General features: G+C 54.9%; 2 protein-coding genes across 3 annotated transcripts; both read right to left on the bottom strand.

Moving 5' to 3' along the window:
* Positions 1-1330: 1330 nt before the first annotated feature.
* Positions 1331-17605, bottom strand: LOC119249551 (apoptosis regulator BAX-like). 2 transcript variants are annotated; one of them, XM_037516952.2, is made up of 14 exons: positions 17553-17605; positions 16948-16999; positions 16708-16860; positions 16206-16338; positions 14479-14580; positions 12733-14061; positions 11295-11431; positions 10690-10830; positions 10175-10307; positions 8388-8486; positions 4407-4508; positions 4161-4307; positions 3669-3798; positions 1331-1982 (listed from the first exon to the last, which is right to left on the bottom strand). In XM_037516952.2, exons 7-12 carry the CDS (start codon positions 11333-11335, stop codon positions 4263-4265), a joined length of 561 nt encoding a protein of 186 aa, XP_037372849.1. In that variant the 5' UTR covers positions 11336-11431; positions 12733-14061; positions 14479-14580; positions 16206-16338; positions 16708-16860; positions 16948-16999; positions 17553-17605; the 3' UTR covers positions 1331-1982; positions 3669-3798; positions 4161-4262. The 2 variants fall into 2 exon arrangements, with proteins under 2 accessions (XP_037372849.1, XP_054553258.1); XM_054697283.1 differs by lacking the exons at positions 1331-1982; positions 3669-3798; positions 4161-4307; positions 4407-4508 and adding an exon at positions 6418-7970 and having other exon boundaries at positions 17553-17603.
* LOC119249547 (apoptosis regulator BAX-like) lies at positions 13866-17586 on the bottom strand. Its single transcript, XM_054697515.1, has 5 exons — positions 17553-17586; positions 16708-16840; positions 16191-16338; positions 14479-14580; positions 13866-13889 (listed from the first exon to the last, which is right to left on the bottom strand). Exons 1-5 carry the CDS (start codon positions 17584-17586, stop codon positions 13866-13868), a joined length of 441 nt encoding a protein of 146 aa, XP_054553490.1.
* Positions 17606-19775: the final 2170 nt, after the last annotated feature.

Below are 19775 nucleotides of genomic sequence, written 5' to 3'. Positions count from 1 at the left end.
GCCCCCCGCCTGACCGGCCAATCAGCATCGCCTCGGAGCTGGGCGTGGCGCCACCTGGCCCGCGCGCGCACCTGAGACTCCCGCGCCTCAGGCGGCGTTTCCAGAGTCACAGGTGGGGGCGCCGTCTCCAGGGCAGGAGCCCGAGCGCCCCTCAGAGACCCCTGCGGCCCAGCAAGGGCTTCCCTGAGGCCGCGCGTGTCACACGCCGGAATCCCGGGTCTGTGTGAACAAAACAGGGTGTGAAGTTCAAAAAGCCGCACAATCCCCGGGGCTAGATGGGCAGCGCGGGGAACTGGGGGACCCCAAGAAGGGCTGCCGGGGTGTCCCCACTGTGCTGGAGCTTGTGGCGATGATCTGGGGGCGCACAGAGTAAATCCACGGCCCTGTGCACAGAAGACACGCACTTTCCTGGGTGGGGTTCACTGTGGCTCCTTGTAAGCAGGAAAAGATAAGAAACAAGTCATGAGAAAATAGTCTGGGGGATGCTGCAGAAACCTGTCATTCAGCCAGTGTGGTTAAAATACCTGCTTTTAGTTTTAGGGAGTGAGTGAATGCGTGTTTTAGCAAAGTGCTCTAAGGTCTCCCCTGGTGGCACAGAGGTTGAGCGCTGGGCTGCGAGGCTGCCCACAGCCTCTGCAGTGCCTTTGGATCCCGGCCGCCAGCGAGGGTCCCACATGGCGCGCAGACCTCTCCTGCCGCCCGCTGCTCCCCTCAGCAGTGTACCTTGTCAGTCTGCCTGCTCTGCTCCCCGCTCTGGCTCTGGTGAATTCTCTCACCCTCCCGAGCTTCTGACTGTACCCACTGCTTGTATAAATAAATAAATTAAAAAAAAATCTTTAAAAAAAAAAAAAGAAAAGGAAAATGGTCCCCCATCATCACCTTGGTGGAAAAATACCACTTTGATGCTGAAAAGCCAGAGATCAAGGCAGCTGGGGCCTCAGCCTGAGATGGTCCGGGCTCTGAATACAGCGAGCGCTGCAGTCCCGATGATGGCCACTGCCACTGCCACTGCGAGCCACTTGATTTTATTACTGTATCGTGAGAGGAGGCCGCCCTGGGGACACAGACATCTCCTGTCAGCACCCAGCCAGGGCAGCCCCGAGACCCGCTCACAGGGAGCAGGTGGGGAGAGAAGACAAGGGCACTGTGGAGTCAGGACTAGGCAGTGCGGGTTAAGGATTATCACAGATTTGAGTAATTCTAGAGGACCTGGAGACCCCAAGGAGGGTAAAAAGTACTAGTTAGGTCAAGGGTAACTGGGAGGTCAGAGGTCACCAGCAGGAAGGGTCAGTGACCAGACCCACTCAGTTGAAGGGAGACATGAGGAAACACATTATAGACCACATGTGATTATCAGAAAATGAGAAAGGGAGCAGCTCTGCGGTGGGTTTGTTGTAGAAACAAATTCTACTTTTTACCGAGGCAGAGGAAGAACAAGCGGCACTTCAGGAACGGTGAGGTCAGGAGAAGCTTTACTACTCATGCATGAGGTCCCAGACCTGGGCAGTCCCGTAAGGTCTGAGCACCTGTTTACAGACAAAGAATTTCTTTTATACATAACTATCCTTACATTGATAACATCATTGGCTGCAAAGTTCCTCAAGGAGGGGCTGGGAAAAAGCAAGACCACAGACATCCTGGGATGGCCTTGAAAAGCGAGACCAACTTGGCGGCTGCCTGACCTGGTAACTTTGTTAGTCGGCTAAGGAAAGATTTGTTAAGTGAGCAAACTTGTTGGTTACAATTGCACTGGATTATTAACTGCACCAGGCCTAAGACCCTCTAGCAGGGAGCTGGAAAGATTTATTCACTGAGCGGTTCCCCTTCAGGTTCAGGAAGACCCCCCAGCTCACAGCAGAGTGGGGGAGGGGACAATCCCAGCCACCCAGTTCCTGGATCCAGGGCAGCACTTGCTTCTGAAAGAAGTCCATCGTCCAGTCTATGATGGTCCTGATCGGCTCCGGCATGCAGTTGTACAGGGCCTGTGGGAATGAGGTGGGCGTAGGGATGAGCTCCCACAGCCAGGGGACTCCCCAGACCCCTTTCTCAAACCTCTGCCTCCCCCCTGACCTCCTGTGGTTCTTCCCACTCATAATGTGGATCTCATCACTGGCAACTGCCCTGCTTAGGGCCCGCCCATGCTCCCAAGTACCCCTGGGATCCAAACAAAAGGCGTGGGCTGCCACAGGCCTGTGTAGAAGAGGAGGTGACATTAAGCCACAGATTGAATTTTTCTTTTACTTTCTTTTTTTTTTTTTTTTTTTAATAGAGGCATGCTTTATTTATTTGTTTGCTGGTTTGTTTGTTTGTTTGTTTATACATGCACTGGGTACAGTCAGAAGCGCGGGAGGGTGAGAGAATCCACCAGAGCCAGAGCAGGGAGCAGAGCAGGCAGAAGGACCGAAGTACACTGCTGAGGGGAGCAGCGGGCGGCAGGAGAGGTCTGCACGCCATGTGGGACCCTCCTCCGGTGGCCGGGGAGCAGCCGGGGATCGAACCGGCGCCGCAGAGGCCGCGGGCAGCTTCGCAACCCAGCGCTCAGCCGCTGCGCCACCGGGGAGGCCCTCTTTTACTTTCTTTTGCTTAATTTTTCTTTTACTCCTTTTTCCAAGTTTCATTCACATGAAACTCCTTTCTGCCTAAGGACATTTGTGCATACTGGTTATTCTGCCCGAATAGGACTTGTCTGACTTACCTGCCAGCTAAGACTCAACACCCCCAGTTGCCGTGACCTGCTCTCCAACTCCCTGGACGCCCCCTTCCACCCTCTATGTGGCTGCTTCTCCCCAGATCCACGTGAGCCCCCAGCACTGAATGCTGCTCCCACCTCCAACATTCAGGCCCCATCAGCTCCATATTACAAACACATCCTGAAAGCCACTTCCTCCCACCCCCGCTCCCACCTGAGTCTGGCCCCTCATCGTTTGCTGGGTCCATCTGGGTGTCCCCCACCAGCGTTCCACCAGCTTTTGCCCCTGCGCCCCACAATCCCTTTCCCAACTGTAGTTGCCAAACAATGTTCTGTGATAATCCTTCTTCCACTGTGAGCGTCTCCAGAGAAAAGCTACCAGGATTCCAGAGTGAACAGTCTCCCAGCCACAACAGTGGGCTGCACAACCAGCACTTGGCTACATATGCAAGAATAATCTTCAAATGAAAAACCTGTCACCTCATTCTCATTTTTAAGGGCAGAGACAGGAGACAATCCTCCTGTGTCCCTGTGAGGAAAGCTAAGGTCCCTCAGGGGTCCCACACTCTGCCCTCAGCCCTCACCCATCTTACTGCCTTCAGCACAGACCTGGCGCTGCCTCAGGACATTGACACTTGCTGTGTCCTCTGCCAGACGCTTCTGCCCACCTGACCCTTCTATATCACTGTGTCTTTATTGTCCTCCTGGCTTTGGCCTAATGTCACCTCCTCTTAGAAGTCTTTCCTGACCACACGTACAACACGTGGGCTGCAGGAGAGCAGGACCCAGCCTGCTTTGCAGTGTTGGTGGGCCCATGCGTGTTGAATGAATAAGCGAAGGAAGGAGCAGACCAGGAGCCACAGCTGTCTCTGTCAATTCCCTCTGTGGACACAGGGCTGCCCCAGGGGTACGGTCAGGACTCCCAGGTCTCAGGGTTCTGTGGATGCCTCCCGGGGCTCCCCACCCTGCATCTGCCCACCTTGAGCACCAGTTTGCTGATGAACCAGATAAAGGCAACAATCCCGCCCCAGGTGTAGCCGTCTGAAAATATTTCACGTGCCACTTTGAAATCTTCCCCAGCAGTGAAGACTCTGTCTGTATCTATCATCCTGCAGGAAAGAGGAGAGCCGTGATGGGGCGAGAGCATCTAGCAGAGTGTGGAGACCCCGCTAGCCCCCCCACCCCTAAGATAAGGTAAAGGAGGCCCAGGTCAGGCTGAAATGAAAAGCAAGGGGTCAACGTGCAGACAGGGGACATCTAGGGGAGAGAGGAAAATGGCTCCCTGAGGAGGGTTTCAGGATCCCAAGGGAGGGGACGGCCTGAGTTGAGTGAGGGGACCCTGGACCCTGGGGTGTGAAGGAGCAAGGATTGTGGGTGTGGATTGCAGGAGAGGAGGGGGTTGGGGCTGAAGCTGGGCCTCCTGGTGTATGAAGGTGACCCGTGACTGGATTCTTGGGTCCTGGGGCCGCACCTCTGCAGCTCCTTGTCCTTATCCATTTCTTGTGCCTTGCGCTTGAGAACTTTCCCCAGTTCTTTGATGTATGGGGCCTGGGACACCCACTCTAGGGCCAGCTCATCTATATCCTTTGCGGCTGGTCCTATTTGATCGTAGATGAAACTGAAAATTAAATGGAGTGGAGGATGCAGAGTCAGGAAGGGGCCACTCATCAAATCCGCTGCCCAATAAGGAAACCTCTCATTGGGGTAAGGGCCTCACCCAGCCACCCTGTTGCAGGATCCGGGGCAGCAGTCGCTTTCGAATGAAGTCCAGCGTCCAGTCCATGATGCTGGTGATCAGCCCCTGCATGCTGTCCAGGGCCTACGGCGAAGAGGTGGGAGTAAGGACTGAGCTCCTACTGCCAGGTGACTCCCCAGGCCCCTTTCTCAAACCTCTGCCTCTCGCCTGACCCCCTGTGGTTCTTCCCACTCATAAGGTGGATCTCATCACTGGCATCTGCCCTGCTTAGGACCTGTCCATCCTCCCAGGTACCCCTTGGAACCAAGCAAAAGCCACGGGCTGTCCACAGGCCATATAGAAGTTCTACTTTTCACACTGAGTTTTTCTTTTACTTTATGGTGTCTCCTCCTTTTCCAACTTTCATTCACACGAAACTCCTTTCTGCCTCAGGACCTCTGTGCATGTTGGTTATTCTGCCTCAATAGGACTTGTCTGACTTACCTGCCAGCTAAGACTCAACATCCCCAGTTGCCGTGACCTGCTCTCCAACTCCCTGGACGCCCCCTTCCACCCTGTATGTGGCTGCTTCTCCCCAGATCCACGTGAGCCCCCAGCACTGAATGCTGCTCCCACCTGCAACATTCAGGCCCCATCAGCTCCATATTACAAACACATCCAGAAAGCCACTTCCTCCCACCCCCGCTCCCACCTGAGTCCCGGCCCCTCATCGTTCGCTGGGTCCATTCTGGGTGTCCCCCACCAGGGTCCCAGTTTTTGCCCCTGCACCCCACAATCCCTTTCCCACCTATAGTTGCCAAACAATGTTCTGTGATAATCCTTCTTCCACTGTGAGCGTCTCCAGAGAAAAGCTACCAGGATTCCAGAGTGAACAGTCTCACAGCCACAACAGTGGGCTGCACAACCAGCATTTGGCTGCATATGCGAGAATAATCTTCAAATGAAAAATCAGTCACCTCAGGCCTCCCCTGGTGGCGCAGCGTTTGAACGCTGGGCTGCGAAGCTGCCTGCAGCCTCCACAGGGCCGGTTTGATCCCCAGCCACTGGAGAGGGTCCCACATGGCGCGCAGACCTCTCCTGCCGCCAGTTGCTCCCCTCAGCAGTGTACCTCAGTCCTTCTGCCTGCTCTGCTCCCCACTCTGGCTCTGGTGAATTCTCTCACCCTCCCACGCTTCTGACTGTACCCAGTGCTTGTATAAAGAAATAAAAAAATAAAATCTTAAAAAAAAAAAAGAAGCCATCACAACAACGGACTCATATTAGAAAAACAGTCCAGAGAGTGTGATGAAGGGTTTGGGCAGATAAGTGAGAGGAGAAGCAGAATTCACCTTAGATGTCACTTTAAACTCTTCTCTTCCGGCCTCCCCGGTGGCGCAGTGGGTTGAGCGCTGTGCTATGAAGCTGTTTGCAGCCTCTGGAGCGCAGGTTTGATTCCCGGTCGTCCAGGGAGATTCCCTCATGGCGTGGCAGACCTCCTCTGCCTCGCTCCCTACTCCCCTCAGCAGTGTCTTCAGTCCGTCTGCCTGTTCTGTTCCCAGCTCTCTCTAGTGAATTCTCTCACCCTCCTGCACCTCTGACCTGTACTCCAGTTCGTGAAAAAATAAATAAAATCTTTTAAAAAAATTACAAACTTTTCTCTTCAGTCTGTTTTCTGTTCATCTTATTGACAGAAAGCTCTTCCCATAGGTACCAATATCACAGTTGCTTAGGATGTGAGCTCCCTTAAAAAGTCTTTTCAAGGGCCTCTATGGTGGCATAAGGGGTTAAGTCTCAGTCCTGTGAAGTTACTGGCAGCCACTGCAGCACGAGTTCAATCCCTGACCAGGGAGTTGACCCACATGAAGCAGCAGCCCTCTCCTGCCTCCCTGTGTGCTTCGGTTGGTCCGACTGTTCTGCTCCCCACTCTGTCTCTGGTGAATCCTCTCTCCCACCCCAACACACACTTCTGGCCTATACCCCAGTTCTTGGATGCATAAATAAATAAATCTTAAAAAAAACCTTTTCAAATAATGAAAATTTTCCAGCTAAAGCTACACATTGCTCAACCGTTTGCTAGTAGGAGGGTCACTCGTATACTTATTCCCCCAGTGACTCAAGCCAGGCAGCCTTTTAATTTTTGTTCTTTTTTTTCAAAAAAGGTTTATTTATTTATGCATATAAGAACTGGGGTATAGACCAGAGAAGCGGGGAACTGGGGTGGGTGTGTGTGTGGTGAGAGGATTCAGCAGAGACAGAGTGGGGAACAGAACAGGCAAACAGACTGGAATACACAGCTGAGGGGAGCAGCAGGGAGACAGAACAGGTCTGCTGTGACATGCGGGTAGCTCCCTGCCAGGGCGGGGATCGAATTCGAATTCGTGCTGCAGAGGCTGAAGAAAGCTTCCTAGTGCTGTGCTTAACCCCTTATGCCACCAGGGAGGTCCCCAACCAGCCATTTTAAAGGAAAAAACCTGGTTGGTAACTTCCTGGCTTAGAATTGGTGAACACCAGCTGTTCTGCACCTTCCTCAGCTGAATGCCCCAGAATGATCTAAGTCCTGCATTTCGAGGCAGTGCCAGTAGGTGGCGAGCATGCACACAAGAAGCGGAGGTCAAAGAACTCCCCTGAGAGGGTACCCAGGCCCCCAAGAGGAGTGTGGATCCCAGATGATTTTGGACTGTCAGCCAATGGAGCATCCTGGAAAATGCTCCTTCCAGATGGCAGGTCTCATGGAGGCCCAGAGCCAAGCGCTCATGGCCTACCTGGTTTCCCTGAATTTTCTTCATGTTGACAGGTGATCTACTGTCGATCTGACCTGTTCTGTGATGATTTATCCTCTCCCAGGTGCATTCTGGTGGCAAGTGTCCTGTGGCTTTTAACTTTCCACCTGGGTCCACCACATCTGTGGCTTTTCGTCTTCCAGATTTCTTTAGCAACAGCTTTCCTTTATATGCACGTGACACATGTTTTTTTCCTCTTTAGGATAAACGACATAGAGACAGAGCAAAGAAAACAAAGACCTCCTCTGGGAGCAAAAGGATCAACCAAGAGGACTCAAACCACAGCTCCTCAGAGGGAGCGGAGCTGGCCCAGCGCTGCCTCCAGCCCCACAGTCTAGGGTGCCATGGAGGTGCCGTCGGGACTGTGGGCACCTGGAGGCAGCCTGGACCCAGCTCATCACTGACCCTCAGGGAGCACCGGGCCCCCCCAGTAAAGAGATGGAACCAACCAGGGAGTGAGCCCAATGACCCAGACAGGAAGTGTGGCCTGAAAGTTTTATTACCCCAGATCACCCCAATCGCCCAATAATTCCAAAAGTAAGAAAAATGCCATGAGCGTTGGGGGTTCTCCCTGCGAAGCTTTAATGATTAGGTACAGAGGGAAGCAACAGGCAGAAGGGGTGGCAATAAAAAAAAGAAAGATGGTCCCTAGCCTCATCCTTCACGGAAACATGCCATATTTATCCTGAAAAGACAGAGATCAAGGCAGCTGGGGCATCAGCCTAAATTTGCAGAAGGTTGCATAAGACAAGCAGTCCGGCCCCGATGATAGTCGTTAGTGATGCCGTCAACATAAGTGTATCTCCATTTTCAAGAGGAGGCCATCCTGGGGACACAGACATCTCTCATCAGCACTCAGCTAGGGCAACCCCCAGGCCGGCTCATGGGGACAGGGGTGGGGGAGGTGTCAGGGAGAAGTCAAGGGCACAGCAGGGATCAGGGCCTAAGATAATGGGGACTAGAGAGTGAGGGCCAAGGAGTATCAGATGTGAGGGGTTCCAAAGGAACTGGAGGCCCAAGGGAGGGTAGAAAGTATCAGTCAGGTCAGAGGATCCTGGGAGGTCACGGTCACCAGGAGATGAGGGGTCGAGACCAGATCAATGGAGTTGATGAGACATGTGAGGAAACGCTTTCTAGAACACATTTGATGACCAGAAAATGTGGAGGGGAGCAGCACTGTGGTGGGTTCAGGAAGACCCCCAGGTCCCAGAGGAGTGGGGGAGGGGCTGGTTAAGGGCCTCACCCAGCCACCCTGTTCCTGGATCCATGGCAGCAGTTGCTCTCGAAATAAATCCAGTGTGAACACCATGATGTTCTTGATCTTGTTGGGCTCATTGCTTGTCTACAATGACAAGGTGGGAGTAGGGGGTGAGCTCCTGCTGCCAGGGGACTGTGCCCCCAAGCCTCCTTTCTCAAGCCTCTGCTTCCCCCCTGACCTCCTGTGATTCTTTTCCACTCATAACTTGGATCTCATCCCTGTCAACTGCCCTCTTAGGATCCTCCCATCCTCCCCTGGGATCCAAACTAAAGGCATGGGTTGGCCAAGGCCTTGTATAGAAGTTCTGATTTGATCAATCCAAGTTTCCTTTTTCCAGTCTTTATTCCCACTGAACTTTTCTGCCTCAGGACCTTTGCACATATTGGTGCAACCCCCGTTGCCATGACCTGCTCTCCAATTTCCTTTCCATCCTCTATGTGGCTGCTTCTCCCCAGATCCACATGGAGCACCCCATCAGTGAAAGCTGTCCCCACCTCCAACATTCAGGCCCCATCAGCTTAATCTTACAAACACCATCAAGAAAGGTACTTCCAGGCCTCCCAGGTGGCACAAGGGGTTAAGACGCAACCTATGAAGCTCTTCGCAGTCACTGCAGCACAAGTTCGATCCCCAGCCAGGGAGCTACCCACATGGCACAACAGACCTCTCCTGTCTCCCCTCTGCTCCCCTGAGCAATGGATTTCAGTTGATCTGCCTGTTCTGTTCCCTGCTCTGTCTCTGGTGATCCTCTGACCCCCACACCTCTGGCCTGTACCCCAGTTCTTGTATGAAGGGGAGGGGAGGGGAAGGGAAAAGAAAGAAAGAAATAAGGAGAGAAGGAGGGAGGGAGGGAGGGAGGGAGAAAAGCAAGCTACTTCCCCTTAGCCCTGCTCCCACCTGAGTCCCGGCCCCTCATCGTTCGCTGGGTCCATTCTGGGTGTCCCCCACCAGCCTCCCAGCTTTTGCCCCTGTGCCCCACAATCCCTTTCCCGCCTATAGTGGCCAAACAATGTGCTGGGCGTCCCTTCTTCCACTGTGAGCGTCTCCAGAGAAAAGCTACCAGGATTCCAGAGTGAACAGTCTCACAGCCACAACAGTGGGCTGCACAACGAGCACTTGGCTGCATATGTGAGAATAATCTTCAAATGAAAAACCTGTCACCTCATTCTCATTTTTAGAGGCAGAGACAGGAGACAATCCTCCTGTGTCCCTGTGAGGAAAGCTAAGGTCCCTCAGGGGTCCCACACTCTGCCCTCAGCCCTCACCCATCTTACTGCCTTCAGCACAGACCTGGCGCTGCCTCAGGACATTGGCACCTGCTGTGTCCTCTGCCAGACGCCTCTGCCCACCCGGCCCTTCTATATCGCTGCGTCTTTATTGTCTTCCCGGCTTTGGCTTAATGTCACCTCCTCTTAGAAGTCTTTCCTGACCACGTGACAACACGTCTCTTGGCTCACGAGTCTCAGCACTCGTCACTTCACATGGGCTGAAGGAGAGCAGGGACCTCGCAGCTTTGTCGGGGCTGAGTGCCGCGCAGGCGCAGGGCAGGCCCAGGGCACACATGCTGAATGAGCAGGCGAAGGAAGGAGCAGACCAGCAGCCACAGCTGCCTCTGTCCAGACACCTCTCACCTCCTCTCTCCTCTCGGGCTCTCACCTCTGAGCAGACCCCTGAACTGTGGACACGGGGCTGCCCCAGGGTTAAGATCAGGACTCCCAGGTCTCGGGGTTCTGTGGGCGCCTCCCTGGGCTCCCCACCCTGCAGCTGCCCACCTGGAGTGCCAGTTTGCTGGCCAAGCAGAAAAGGGCAGCAACCCGGCCCCAGGTGATGCCGTCTGAAATGATCTGTCCTGCCACCTGGAAAAAGTTGGCAGCTGTGTGGACTCCTTCCAATGCTGTGATTGACCTGCAGGAAAGAAGAGCGTCCTGAGGAGGAGCAAGTGTCTCGCAGAGTGTGGAGCCCCTGCAGCCACCTCCTCCCCGAGGTGAAGGGACCCAGGCCAGGGCGAAATGAAAAGCAAGAGGCCAACCTGCAGCCAGGGGACAAGAGGGAAATATTTAAGGGAGAGAGGAAAATGGCTTCCTGAGGGGGGTTTCAGAGTCCCAGGGGAGGGGACGGCCTGGAATTCAGTCTCCCGAGTTGAGTGATTGGACCCTGGACCCTGGGGTGTGAAGGAGCAAGGCTTGTGGGTGTGGATCGCAGGAGAGGGGGGTGTTGGGGGCTGAGGCTGGGCCTCCTGGTGTATGAAGGTGACCCGTGACTGGATTCCTGGGTCCTGGGGCCGCACCTCTGCAGCATCTTGTCAATGTCCACTTTTTGTGCCTCGAGCTTGAGAACTATCCTCAGTTTTTTGATGTCCTCGGACTCCGGCTCTGGGCCCAGCTCATCTATATCCTTTGCGGCTGGTCCTATTTCATCGCAGATGTAACTGAAAAGTAAATGGAGTGGAGGATCAGAGTCAGAAGGGGGCTGAAAGGTCGATGCAGGGGCCAGGAATGAGGAAGCCCGCATAGAATAAGAGAAGATGGCCGACACCAGGACCAGTGATGCCATCAAACCAAAACTGAAGCCATGAACAGGAGAAAACAACTCCGCTCCACCCAAAACAACTTTGTGCCGCCTAAACCTGTTCCCCCCCCACCCCAACTCCCCGCCCCTCGCCAACCCAGTTTTCCGGCCTGACCTCTCCTCACCCTGTGAAAGAGACATCTCTCCCCACATAGGCGCGGCTTCATGGACCCCCACCTTGGGTCCGTGAGGTCCGCCCGGGGCGTAATCAATTTTCCCTTCCTTTGAGAAATTCAGCCTGGCTCCCCTTTTCTTGACCGCGCCGAACCTCTCAGGGGCCACTCCTCAAAGGCGCTCCCCAGTAACGAAACCTCTGAAACTCACCACTTAAGCAAAGAGGCCACGGTCTCCATGATCTGCTCCATGAGCTGGTGGGCCCTGCAGGAGGAAGGAGGGGCGGGGTGTCTGGACTGTTGTGCCTAAAGATCGAACAACGTGTTCCCGAGAGATCAAGGACAACGCTGCAAGAACAAAAGGGAGTTTATTGCAGGCTCGAGGCTGGGCCCACGACACGCACCGACGCGGCGGATATCGACAGCCCTGGCCTCAGGGAATGGGGATTTTTTTACAATCAGTTTCAAAAAATTAAATCGTGCTGGCCGTCACTCATTGGCTTCAAGGATGCATTCTCCAAATGTGGCGCGCTCGCGTGCGCGGATATAGCCTTAAGCCAATTGCTCGGGTAGAGATGCGGTCCTATTTACCGCTAGGCCGCCCTCATTGGCGGCCGGGGATGGTCTGACTCTGCCACCACTGGCCACCTGAGATAGGGCGAGGGTGGGGTGAGGGTGGAAACTGTGGAAACTATCTCTGGAATGCAGTTTGTCATGAACGCTGTTAGGAGTTGGGGTCTCAACTCCAGTCCGAGGTTCCCAAAAACCACACGGAGCCAGAGATGCAAAAGCAAAAGGCTTTATGGCTAGCTTACGCGAGGGCCCAGCTCTGCCTGCAGCTCTGACACAGCAGGCTCACCAGAGAGAGGGACCCCCTCCCAGAGCAACCAGCTGTTTTTGTGCTTTGTTGACAGGATGTGGGGACTTTTCACACCTGGGGCAGGGCCCACCCTGATTGTTAGGTTTCCTTTCTCCTTATGTTGTGGTTTCTGCCCAGAAACGAACCTAGCTGTGCCCTTTTGAGATGGCAGTAATTTCTCAAAATGGCTGCAGTAGCCTTGCAGCGGTTGTCCTTGATCTCTTGGGGAACGCGTTGTTCGATCTTTAGACACAACAGGACTCTGGAGTCCTGGAGGGTCAGGGGGGTGGGGAGCTGCCCATGGTCCCAGAGGAAGGCCAAGCTGGGGTGGGGGGAGGCACTGGACTTCTGGGGGCCTGGGAGATAAAGTGACCGGGAACAGGACACTGAGTCCCTGATGGAGAAGAGGCAGGGAGGCCCAGCCTGGGTCCTGCACTCTTCCGGGGGAGGGGACTGGGCAACACTTAAGGGGTGCAGACCTCTGGCCTGAGGGGCAGAGAGGAGAGCCGCCCCTCCCCCCAGGGCCGAGGCAGGAAGTGGGCCTGTCCAGGGAGGTCTGGATTCAGGGGTCTCCAGGTGCTTGTGGGGTCCGAGAGCACCCCGCAGGAAGAGATCGGGTGCGGAAGTCAGAGAGCCAGGGACCCCCGGGGAAGAAGGGGCTGGGGCTGGCGGCGCCCCATCAGGGAGGTCCTGCCAGGGAGTGCTCCCATATCTCGAGCCAGAGCCGGCAGGGGGCACGTCCCAGGGGTCGCAGGGGTCACCCTCCTCCCTCCCACCCGTCCAGGCTCACCTCTGGGGAACCGGTTCGGCTGCTGCTCTCTCCACTGACTCTGTCCTTCAAGACTGAGGTCTCGCCTTTATCCCCTCGCTTGACTGGCCAAAGGCTCTACCAACTGCTGCCAAATAAATTAGCCAGCTTCGGGCCAGCAGCCCAGCACCCCGCCCTGCCTGTGGCCTGTGCGACACACCGTAGAGAACTTCCGCTCCTGCAGGCAGCCACAGGTGGGGGTGCGTTGTCTCCAAGGCAGGACCTCTGAGCGCCTGTCAGAGACCCCCCACGGCTCAGCAAGGGCATTCACTGAGGCAGCACATTTCAGACGCCTAAATCCCGGGGGTCTGTGTGAACAACAGGAACATGAAGTTCAAAAAGTCGCAAAATCCACGGTGCTAGATTGGCAGCGTGTGGAACTTTGGGGCCCCAAGAAGGGCTGCCAGGTTGTCCCAACTGTGCTTGATCTGTGTGGTGATTGTTTGAGTGCACACATATTTTAAAATCTGTTAAGGGTCTCCCTGGTGGCGCAGGGGTTAAAGTCTCAGCACAATCAAGCTATCACCAGCCACTGCTGCACAAGTTTGATCCCTGGCCAGGGAGCTACCCACATGGCGCAGCAGACCTCTCCTGTCTCCCCGCTGCTCCCCTCAGCAATGTATTTCAGTCCGTCTGCCTGTTCTGCTCCCCACTCTGTCTCTGGTGAATCCTCTCACCACCCCCCCACATCTCTGGCTTACAGCCCAGTTCTTGTATGCATAAATAATGAATCTTTAAATGAATCAATAAAATGAATCTTTTTTAAAAAAAAAAAGAAATGAATTACCAAGCTGGAAGAGGAAGAACCTTTGTAAACAGAGAAAGGGCCATGAAAGGGGGAATTAAGTGATGTTGAGGAGATCAGCTAAGATTCCCAGAGACAAAGGGCCCTGAAGGCTGACCTAGGAAGGTCTTGGGTGAAGGACAATAGGAAGAATTGCGGGTTTCCCATTCTGCCTCAGGGTGTGAAAAATGAACCCATCTGGGCCTCCCTGGTGGCCCAAGGGGCTAAGTACCCCACTATGAAGCGAAACTTGAATGATTTGGAACAGAGGGAAGCAACAGGCAGAAGGAGTGGCAATAGAAAAGGAAGGATGGGCCTCTAGCCTCAGCCTTCATGGAAACATGCCATATTCATGCTGAAAAGACAGAGATGAAGGCAGCTGGGGCCTCAGGCTATTTTCACCAGAGTACGAATAAGGCAAGCAGTCCCGTCCCGATGGCCAATGCCCCTCCTGCTGTCCACTTGAGTGTATCTGCCCCTCCTGCCGTCCACTTGAGTGTCTCTCCATGTTTCCAGAGGAGGCCATCCTGGGGACACAGACATCTCTCATCAGCACTCAGCTAGGGCAGCCCCCAGGTCGGCTCATGGGGACAGGGGTGGGGGAGGTGTCAGGGAGAAGTCAAGGGCACAGAAGGGATCAGGGCCTAAGATAATGGGGACTAGAGAGTGAGGGCCAAGGAGTATCAGATGTGAGGGGTTCCAAGGGAACTGGAGGCCCAAGGGAGGGTACAAAGTATCAGTCAGGTCAGAGGTTCCTGGGAGGTCACAGGTCACCAGGAGATGAGGGGTTGAGAGCAGATGAATCGAGTTGATCAGACATGTGAGGCAATGCTTTTAGAACACATTTGATGACAAGAAAATGTGGAGGGGGGCAGCACTGTGGTGGGTTCAAGAAGACCCCCAGGTCCCAGCGGAGTGGGGGAGGGGGCGGTTAAGGGCCTCACCCAGCCACCCTGTTCCTGGATCCAGGGCAACAGTAGCTTTCGAATGATGAGCAGCGTCATGTCCATGATGACGTCGATCGGCGCCAAAGAGACGTGCAGGAACTATGGCGATGAGGTGGGAGTAAGGACTGAGCTCCTACTGCCAGGTGACTCCCCAGGCCCCTTTCTCAAACCTCTGCCTCCCCCCTGACCCCCTGTGGTTCTTCCCACTCATAACTTGGATCTCATCACTGGCAACTGCCCTATTAGGACCTGCCCATCCTCCCAAGTACCCCTGGGATCCAAACCAAAGGCATGGGCTGCCACAGGCCAGATGGAAGTTCTCCTTGTTCACACTGAATTTTTCGTTTACTTTTTGGTGTCTCCTCCTTTTTCCAATCTTCATTCACACGAAACTCCTTTCTGCCTCAGGCCCTTTGTGCATGTTGGTTATTCTGCCTCAATAGGACTTGTCTGACTTACCTGCCAGCTAAGACTGAACACCCCCAGTTGCCGTGACCTGCTCTCCAACTCCCTGGATGCCCCCTTCCACCCTCTATGTGGCTGCTTCTCCCCAGATCCACATGAGCCCCCAGCACTGAATGCTGCTCCCACCTCCAACATTCAGGCCCCATCGGCTCCATATTACAAACACACCCAGAAAGCCACTTCCTCCCACCCCCGCTCCCACCTGAGTCCCGGCCCCTCATCGTTCTCTGGGTCCATGCTGGGTGCCCCCCACCAGCGTCACAACTTTTGCCCCTGCGCCCCACAGTCACTTTCCCAACTATAGCTGCCAAACAATGTTCTGTGATAATCCTTCTTCCACTTTGAGTGTCTCCAGAGAAAAGCTACCAGGATTCCAGAGTGAACAGTCTCACAGCCACAACAGTGGGCTGCACAACGAGCACTTGGCTGCATATGTGAGAATAATCTTCAAATGAAAAACCAGTCACCTCGGCCTCCCTGGTGGCGCAGCAGTTGTGCGCTGGGCTGGGACGCTGCCCACAGGCTCTGCAGCGAGTTCGAGCCCCGGCTGCCGGCGAGGGTCCCACATAGCGCGCAGACCTCTCCTGCTGCGCCCGCCGCTCCCCTCAGCAGTGTATTTCGTCAGTCTGCCTGTTCTGTTCCCTGCTCTGGCTCTGGTGAATTCTCTCACCCTCACACGCTTCTGACTGTACTCAGTGTTGTATAAATAAATAAATAAATAAATAAATAAATGTTAAAAAAAAAATTTTAAAAATCAGTCACCTCATTCTCATTTTTAAAGCCAGACACAGGAGACAATCCTCCTGTGTCCCTGTGAGGAAAGCTAAGGTCCTTCAGGGGTTCCACACTCTGCCCTCAGCCCTCACCCATCTCACTGCCTTCAGCACAGACCTGGCGCTGCCTCAGGACATTGGCACTTGCTGTGTCCTCTGCCAGACGCCTCTGCCCACCCGGCCCTTCTATATCACTGCGTCTTTATTGTCCTCCCGGATTTGGCTTAATGTCACCTCCTCTTAGAAGTCTTTCCTGACCAGATGTAACACGTGGGCTGCAGGAGAGCAGGACCCAGCCTGCTTTGCAGTGTTGGTGGGCCCATGCGTGTTGAATGAGTAAGCGAAGGAAGGAGCAGACCAGCAGCCACAGCTGTCTCTATCAATTCCCTCTGTGGATACAGGGCTGCCCCAGGGGTACGGTCAGGACTCCTAGGCCTCAGGGTTTTGTGGACACCTCCCTGGACTCCCTACCCTGAAGCTGCCCACCTTGTGTTGTGGCAGTTTGCTGGCAAAGCAGAAAAGGGTGACAATTTTGCCCCAGGTGATGCCGCCTGAAAATATTTCGCGTGCCACTTGAGAAAATCCGCTAAAAGTGAAGCCTCTGAGAGTTTCAGACCACCTGCAGGAAAGAGGAGAGCCGTGATGGGGAGAGTGTCTAGCAGAGTGTGGAGACCCCACTAGCCACTTCATCCCCGACATAAAGGGACCCAGGTCAGCCTGACATGAAAAGCAAGGGGTCAACGTGCAGACAGGAGACATCTAGGGGAGAGAGGAAAATGACCTCCCAAGGAGGGTTTCAGGATCCCAGGGGAGGGGACGGCCTGGAGTTCGGTCTTCTGAGTTGAGTGAGGGGACCCTGGACCCTGGGGTGTGAAGGAGCAAGGCTTGTGGGTGCGGATCGCAGGAGAGGAGGGGCTTGGGGCTGAAGCCGGGCCTCCTGGTTTATGGAGGTGACCAGTGACTGGAGTCCTGGGTCTTGGGGCCGCACCTCTGCAGCTCCTTGTGCTTGTCCTTGTACACCTGTTGTGCGATGCGCTTGAGAACTTCCAGCAGTTCTTTGATGTATGGGTGCTGGGTCACCTGCTCTAGGGCCAGCTCAGGTACATATTCTGCGGCTGGTCCTATTTAATCGCAGATAAAACTGAAAACAAAAGGAGTGGAGGATCAGAGTCAGAAAGGGGCCACTCCTCAAATCCGCTCTCCAGTGAAAAAAAACTCTCAAACTCACCCCCGAAGCAAAAGGGCCGCTGTCTCCATGATCTGCTCAGAGCTGGTGGGCCCTGCAGGAGACAGGAGGGCAGGGGTGTCTGGACTCTGGAGTCCTGGAGAGTCTACGGGTGGGGAGTGGGCTCATGGTCCCCAGAAAGGCCAATGCTGGGGGGGACAATGGACTTCTGGGGGCCTGGGAGATAAAGTGACCCGGGACAGGACAACTGAGTCCTGGTGGAGAAGGGGCAGGGAGGCCCAGCCTGGTTCCACACTCTTCAGGGGAGGGGACTGGGCAACACGTAAGGGATGCAGACCTCTGGCCTGAGGGGCAGAGAGGAGAGCCGCCCCTCCCCCCCAGGGCCAGAGGCAGGAAGTGGGCCTGTGGGGGGGGGGTCTGGATTCAGGGGTCTCCAGGTTCTCGGGGGTCCGAGAGCCCCCCGCAGGAAGAGATCGGGGTGTGGAAGTCAGAGAGCCGGGGCCCCGGGGAAGGAGGGGCTGGGGCTGGCGGCGCCGGCCCGGGAGGTTCTGCCCGGGAGAGCCTGGAGATCTGGCTCCCGGAGCCCGCAGGGGTATCGTGGGCCGGCCGGGGCTCCCCTCCTCCCGCCTGTCCACTTCCCGCCTCACCCCCGCCTCCGGGCTGCTCCCGCGTGGGGTCCATCCCCGCCGCTCCCGCCGCCGCCTGGGGCGGGCCAGGCCCGAGGGACAGAAGCTCCCCTGGTCCCGGGAGGCTCCTCCGGAACCGCGTCCCTAGTTCTCCCGGGCATGGCCGCCGGGCAGGTTTTCTGGGTCCAAAGGTCGGAAGATCTGCACCTGCCTCTCAGGAGTGGGAGGCCCCGCCCCCCGCCTGACCGGCCAATCAGCGTCGCCCGGAGCTGGGCGTGGCGTCACCTGCCCCGCGCGCGCACCTGAGACTCCCGCGCCTCAGGCGGCGTTTCCAGAGTCACAGGTGGGGGCGCCGTCTCCAGGGCAGGAGCCCGAGCGCCCCTCAGAGCCCCCCGCGGCCCAGCAAGGGCTTCCCTGAGGCCGCGCGTGTCACACGCCGGAATCCCGGGTCTGTGTGAACAAAACAGGGTGTGAAGTTCAAAAAGCCGCACAATCCCCGGGGCTGGATGGGCAGCGCGGGGAACTGTGGACCCCAAGAAGGGCTGCCGGGGTGTCCCCACTGTGCTGGAGCTTGTGGCGATGATCTGGGGGCGCACAGAGTAAATCCACGGCCCTGTGCACAGAAGACACGCACTTTCCTGGGTGGGGTTCATGTGTCTCCTTGTAAGCAGGAAAAGATAAGAAACAAGTCATGAGAAAACAGTCTGGGGGATGCTGCAGAAACCTGTCATTCAGCCAGTGTGGTTAAAATATCTGCTTTCAATTTTAGGGAGTGAGTGAATGCGTGTTTTAGCAAAGTGCTCTAAGGTCTCCCCCGGTGGCACAGAAGTTGAGATCTGGGCTGCGAGGCTGCCCGCAGCCTCTGCAGTGCCTTTGGATCCCGGCCGCCAGCGAGGGTCCCACATGCAGCGCAGACCTCTCCTGCCGCCCGCTGCTCCCCTCAGCAGCGTATTTCATCAGTCTGCCTGTTCTGTTCCCTGCTCTGGTGAATCCTCTCACCCCTCCCAACACTCTGGCCTATAGCCCAGTTCTTGTATGCAAACATAAATAAATCTTATTTAAAAAAAAAAGTGCATCAGGCCGCAGGAAGAAATGGCATTGCCCTTCCTGACCAGATTTGTGCAGTGTTTTTCTGCTGTGTTGCAAGGACTACAAAATAATTGAGATGACACAATTTCAAGGAAAATGAAACTCAACTCTGCCTCTTCATCGGAGAGGGAATTATGTCAGGCCAGTGGAGCTGTTCTGGCAAAGGCTAATAGAACAGTGGCTTAAAGAAGACAGAGTTTTCCTTCTGTCTCCTGCAGCAGCCCAAGACTACTGACACTAAACACCACAGTGCCAGGGAGGCTGACAGTTCATTCATGTGTCAAAGTGCCAGGGCTGCATGGTAGTGAGATATCGGGGCTAACATTATTCAGGGGGGTTACATGAGGGCATATTTGGATGAGATTTTTTTTAACATTTAAATGGGTAAATGTGGCCTTATCCAAATCAGTTAAATGGAACAAAAAGGCTGACCCTCTTTCAAGTAAGAAGTCTTCTTTCAAAAAAAGATTTATTTTTATTTATTTATGCATACAAGAGCTGGGGGGTAGGTGAGAGGTGAGCGGGATAGAGGATTCACCGGAGACAGAGTAGGAGCAGAACAGGCGGACTGACTGGAACACACTGCTGGGTGGAGCAGCAGGTGAGACAGGAGAGGTCTGCTGCGCAATGTGGGTCAGCTCCCTGGCAGGGGATCGAACTTATGCTGCAGTGCCTTCATAGTGCGAGACTTCACCCCTTGTGTCACCAGAGAAGACCCCAAATATGGGGATTGTAAAGTGGTAATTAAGTTAAAACAAGGTGGACCCTAATCAAGTAAGATTATAGTGTCCTTAGAAGAGGAAATGAGGATCCTCCCTGGTAGTACAAGGGGCTCAGTGTCAGCACTGTGAAGCTATCTGCTGCCACTGCAGAACGATTTCAATCCCCGGCCAGGAAGGTGACCCACATGGCACAGCAGACCTCTCCTGTCTCCCCACTGCTCTGCTCAGCAGTGTATTTCAGTCAATCTGCCTGTTCTGCTCCCCACTCTGTCTCTGGTGAATCTTCTCACACCCTACACTTGTGACTTGCACCCCAGTTCTTGTATGCATAAATAAATAAATATTAAAAATAAAATGTTTTCAGGGCCTCCTCTGGTGGTGCAGGCAGTTGAGCACAGTGCTGTGAAGCTGTCTGCAGCCTCTGCAGCACCAG

This window comes from Talpa occidentalis, unplaced genomic scaffold (assembly GCF_014898055.3).
Source record: "Talpa occidentalis isolate TD23 unplaced genomic scaffold, MPIMG_talOcc4v2.1 talOcc4.17, whole genome shotgun sequence".
NCBI lineage: Eukaryota > Metazoa > Chordata > Mammalia > Eulipotyphla > Talpidae > Talpa > Talpa occidentalis.
This window is presented reverse-complemented; position numbering and strand designations above follow the sequence as displayed.